Genomic DNA, 5,730 nt, shown 5'->3' with positions numbered 1-5,730 from the left:
GGCCGTGTGCCGCCCGGAGGGGCCGGCACCGAGAACCTCGCTGCCTCCGCTGAGGTTTGATAGCTCCAAAGCTCGGGAGCTGGAGGAGTTCCTTCACAGGATGACTGTCGCTTTGGTTGGTCTCATTGGCTTCAGAGGAAAGCGGTTACTGCATTAAGTAGCTTCAGAAATACTAAGGGCTTAGCCGAGTTTTATGAAAAACGCCCTCAGCGGGTTGGAAGACTGCAGGAAAAGGGGTTGTTAAAAGTTTCCTCAGTGACTTGTACTTCACTAAAGGCACACGTCGTTTAAACACACCTGTAGTCTCTTTCCAAGTTCTCAGATCGCATATGGCTGTTTTGAGTGCACACTGACACTTGCACGTTAGGTGAAAACCAAGAGATAAAAACTAATCAGGTAAACAGTAACGATCTCGACAAATAAACCATATATTTTGGTCTATTATCCTCTCCTTTTTATTGCGCACTTGACTGAGAATTCATAAAATCAGTTATTTTCAGTGTGTGCAAGTTATAAGCTTATGCCTTTCTATTTTACTTCTCCCTTTCTGCATAAGGATTGCAATAATTGTGGGTTTACATGGTAGCTTGCATACTGCAGTGCTAAATACCTCACTAGTTCGTAACAAAAGTAACTCTCGTGCACGCAAAAAGTAAGAACAAGTGCTATTCTGGGCCTTGAGAACATCTAGTAGGCAAACAAAATAATACGGCTTAATACAGAGATATAAAGATGCCCTGTACAGCACAAGCGATGTTCCATGGTCTCCTTTTAGTGATGAGGCACTATGGAAGCTGTTAGTGGATCTTTTTCTTCCGCTAAAATGCAGTTGAGCAGCAGACTAATAGAAGACCATTTATGTAAGAAAACAATGCAAATCTTACTCTCCAAGATTCTAACTCCTACATTGTTTTCTGTCTCTTTCAGTGAAAGAAGCTGGAAGAGACTTCACCTATTTTATTGTGGTGCTTGTTGGACTTGGTGTCACAGGTTATTTTTAAAAATCATATTTTTTAACCAGAAAATGCTTTTCATTGATTCCATCTGGTTTGATTAGTTTTCATTCCATTTGTTGTTGTTTCTGTTACAGGCGGTTTGTTCTATGTGATTTTTAAAGAGCTATTCTCTTCTTCTAGTCCAAGTAAGATCTATGGGGATGCCTTGGAGAAATGCAGAGCACACCCTGAGGTTGGTTCTTGAACCCTAGTTTATGTCTTATAAGTTTGCACAAGGAATATCACAACCAGAGCTACAGGAAGGCCCCCGTGGTGCTTAGCAGGCGAACACCGGTAGATCTGTCTGTGATTTTAGCCAGCCAGAGGTGGGTCAGCTCCAAATTGGAGCCTTTATTAGGACAAGTTCATGCAAGCACTGAGCCTGAGTGAATGAACCTGCTAAAAAGCAAAGTTAAGTCAGTGTACCACAGCACAACAACTAATGCAAATACAGCATCTGCCCCTTTAGAGCGTGTGCTTGTGTCCCCATACGGAAGGTCTTACAGACATACCTGAGTGCCTGCTAAATGTAGTACTTCAGGAGTTCTGCAGGTCCATGAGGCAACTGGTCCCACTTAAATTTTGTAGATCTAGCCTGCTGCCTTGCCTCAGCACCACTATTCTTGGTGACACTTCTCTAGGGTTCTGTTATTCTGCGAAGCACTGCATAAGTATCCAGGATTTTAAACTCTTCATTCAAAACACAGCATTCCAGTGGCTAACGGGAAGAGACAGAGAACAGTCGTGTGGTCACAAAGTCACATAAGGTAGCTAGAATCTAAAAACCTCTACGTCAGGCAAAACAAAAAAGGAATGGAATAGCTTTCAAACAAGGTTGCCACAGAGAACAGCCTCGAAATGAAGCGACAAGTTGTCATTAGAATAAAAATGAAGACTGCTTTGGAACAAGTTTGTAGTATTAAAACTTCTGTGCTGTGCTTATACAGTAAAAATCACTCTCCCTTTCTAACTAAGTTTAAAACCAGGTTAATGTGGTCTGTCTTTGTAGATCTGGGGAAAAAAAAAAAAGGGATTTCTTAAACAGTAGTGCTTTTTAGATAATGTGAAGGAGAGTACATTTGCATTTTAAACTTTGAAATGTATTCTTTTGGAGGGGACGAGCAAATATTTGATGCTTTTTTTTTCTCTTTTTACACAAAATGTCAGTGAAGTTGAAAATACACAGTAAGAAGAGATTAAATTGTCGTAATCTTTGAGGGCAGTACAAATGGGAGATATTCGTAGGATTTATTTTAGTCACGTAATGTGTGACTGTAAAGAAAAGCACTGAAATACTGAGGAATTTTCCTTACACCGTTTTCTTTCATAAGCTTTTCTATTTTTGACATATCAGACTCACAAGGGGCATGTTGTTGAAAGAAAATGCATTCACAGCAGGGGCGTGAGCTGATACTGGAATATCTGTTTGAATGTGATACCTTCTGACAACTGAAACCTCTTTTCTCTTGTAGATAATTGGTGTTTTTGGTGAATCTATTAAAGGTTATGGGGAGACAACAAGAAGAGGAAGACGACAGCTTGTCAGGTGCCCTTCGGTGTTTGTCCCATACGGGCAGTAGCATTTGCACAGCAAAGGCATTTTGGGTCACATCATAGCAAGTTAGAGCTAGAATAATGAACTGCATGTGATGCACCCTGTCACTTTTGAGTGAAAAGGAAAGCAGTTTTGCGCAGTACCCCTCGAGTGACACCTGCCACTAAATGCAGTGTACGTACAATATAAAATGCCAGTTCTGAGTGCCTCAGAACAAGCAATGGTCAGTATGTTAAACACAGAGCTCGTCTCACCAAAAAGTAGGATGAGTCTGAAGAGAGTGGTACAGAGGCCTAGGCATGCATCTGAGGAGCAGGGATCTGACTGAAGTTTACAGTCTGAAACCTTCAAACAGAGTGAAGTTGTTCTTTGAAAAATTGTTCTTGGAGAGTTTTTCTCCTTTTGAAGCAGTAGTTTTTATCAAGCCAGAAAGAGCAGCAGGTAGTAACTTTCAGAGCATCAGGAATCCAGTTTGCTCTGTTTAAAGCTAGGCTGGATCTGACTCTACAGGTTGGCGTCACTACCATGATTATCTTGTCCCTAGCTGATATGCAGTACGGACTGCCCGTTTCTTAGATTGTTTCTTGGTACTTGAGGCCACATCTCTACTGTGTGTTTAACAGAACATCTCTCGCCTAAACCTTTCATGTCTATTTATTATTCTCTTTTTGATGGAGACAACAGAACTAATTCTTAACAAAATGTAAATCCTCCCTGCCCTATAACCCAACAGGGGCTTTGTGTTTATTGCGTTTGACTTGAATTTATTCAGAGGCTTCGTAGAGGATGAGACGCACAAGCTCAGATACACGACTTGAACCATGAAACTGAAATTATTTTTTTCTAGTGGAAGGTGATTTTTACTGTGGGAAGTTTATCTTTTCACCAGACGCTGAAAAAATGTTTAAAATGGAGCTGCTAAATGAAAAGGATATGCACAAAAGTTTTAAGCATCTATCTGCAAAACAAACTGTGTAAATAAGTAAATGTACTATCAGCTTTCCTAATACTTTCATCATTTTAAAAGTATAGTATTTTAAATAAGTTTTTGAGCTGAGGACTTTGTAAGATCGTAGAATTTGTATTTTCAGTATAAGGATGACCTTAAAAGTCTCAAAAATGCACAGTTTTGGGTTTTTTTTGTGTGCGTGTGTGTGAACACCTTGAATGTGAATTTACTGCAGTAGAGCTCTTCATTCATCTTTGTTCTCTGTAACCCATCATGTCACCTTAAACTGTATGGGAAGTTTAATTCAGAGCATGTATCTGGGCACGACTGATGGAAATAAGAGCTTGGTAGAATGCAGCAGTTAGTAATTTCAGTAGGAGACATAAACTGGCACCAGAACTCTAGTCTGACCATTAGTTTCAGGAAGTGGTCACCTTGAAAGGGACGTGACTTTCCTATTTATCTAATACTTGAGCATAACCAAACGAGTATCAGCATTTAGGTTGGAGAGCTGATGTCAGTGCCAAAGTTACACAACTTCAGTAGGACAAAATTGTTGCCAAAATAAGTAGAGCATACAGTAAAATGTTTGTTTTGATGTGATTTAACCAACCCGATAATTAAGTTGATAAAACATTCTTTGTGTATTTTGGCTTGGTGACTTAGTTTAAGTGCCTAAAAGGTAAAAAAAAGAAAACAGATCCTGGCAGCTTGGTGATGTGGGTGTTCCTTTGTAGATGTCAGACTTTGAATCTGGGGGTTCTTTAGAATAAATACAAGGAAATTCCAGAATCTTCAGCCATTGGATTGCTGTTGAGTTTTGAGAGGAGAACTGGGATGAGGATGTTTAAGCACTTCATCTGTTAATTCTCAACTGTTAATTAGTTTGTCTAGCTCTGCTAGTCCTTACACGCTCACAGTAAAGCTGGGAAAGAGGAGCAGAGGAGGAACCCAAGGTAGCATAAGGATTGCATCGGAATACGCTTTCTCATAAAAAAGTTAAGCAGCTCCTCTAAGTAAGAAGTTTAAATTGGAAGTTAAACTAGTGTATAATATGTATTCTTGCTGGGTGGATTAGCTTTTGTTTTGTTTTGCTGGTTTTAGTCACATTGAATACGTAAAGGATGGACTGAAGCATATGCGTTTGAAGTTCTATATTGAGGGCTCTGAACCAGGGAAGCGGGGAACCGTCCATGTGGAAGTCAAAGAGGTATGTACCATTGCTTGATGTAGCTGGCCAGCTGGATTTTGAATTTAAACTACTGAAGAGAAAAACACCAGCCCAAAATTGTTTTCCTTACAGAATCCTGAGAGAGGAAGATTTGAGGTCCGCTACATATTTGTGGACGTTGACACCTATCCTAGAAGAACCATTGTCATAGAAGACAACAGATAGCCAGTGACTAAAGTTGCTGCCTCATCTCATTGAGTATCGGATGATACCAGTGTAGCCAGTCTCCACTTGAACTGATTGATGGTTTTGACCGTATCTTGCAACTTTGGGGTTGCGTTACAGGAAGTAGCCTCTCAGGGCCTCTGTTAAGGTCTTTTATAATGACAAATACAGAATTTGAAGTGAAGCCAATGAAATACAGTAGAGCCATCATTTATGGAAAATACTTTTGACATAGGAAGATAATGGCTCATAATAAACAGTTTAATGCTGGGTAATGCTTCTGCGCAGCCAAAAACCGAGTCTTCCAAGATTTTAGATTTAGATGGGGAGGATTTTGTCATCCTTTGCTTGGATTTCCTACTACCCCTGTAATAAAGAAAGTGGTATCTTAAGTGTAGACCAACTCACTGTTCTCATTCCAGGTGCCTTTGTAGATAAGAAGGTAAAAAAGAATGTATGTTAGTGATGCAAAGGAGATCTAGCCCAAAGGCATGCAAGGATAGGGATTTTGGAGACACCCACCCATGACAAATGGCTGAAGATAAAGACTTCATTCATTACTGGTGTCTTCTAAATAAATTAACAGCACACAAAACACTAATACTGTCTGCTCCTTCCAACGTTTGCCATGCTGCTGTGCCCATGGCAATATTTCCATTAACTTAACTAATCTAAATTGTCTGGGAATCAGATTCGTTTGGGGTTACACAAACTCAAAAGCTCAGCTTGTGACCAAATTTCTCACCTGGGTTTCTTCCATAGTGCAACATGGCAGATAGCAAGCATAACACTGTGTATTCATAGTGAGGCGCAGTGTCATGGTTTAACTCCAGCT

General features: G+C 40.1%; 1 protein-coding gene across 1 annotated transcript; it reads left to right on the top strand.

Moving 5' to 3' along the window:
• Positions 1 to 927: 927 nt before the first annotated feature.
• Positions 928 to 4,895, top strand: TIMM21 (translocase of inner mitochondrial membrane 21 homolog (yeast); the record flags this gene model as incomplete). Its single annotated transcript, XM_010147448.1, has 5 exons — positions 928 to 990; positions 1,091 to 1,188; positions 2,468 to 2,541; positions 4,604 to 4,709; positions 4,803 to 4,895. Coding segments are annotated over 5 exons (434 nt in total), but the record flags the coding sequence as incomplete, so codon positions are not given.
• Positions 4,896 to 5,730: the final 835 nt, after the last annotated feature.

The sequence above is a fragment of the Eurypyga helias genome, unplaced genomic scaffold (genome assembly GCF_000690775.1).
Source record: "Eurypyga helias isolate BGI_N326 unplaced genomic scaffold, ASM69077v1 Scaffold46062, whole genome shotgun sequence".
Classification (NCBI taxonomy): Eukaryota; Metazoa; Chordata; class Aves; order Eurypygiformes; family Eurypygidae; genus Eurypyga; species Eurypyga helias.
Note: the sequence above shows the minus strand (reverse complement) of the source record. Positions and strands in the feature narration are given on the sequence as shown.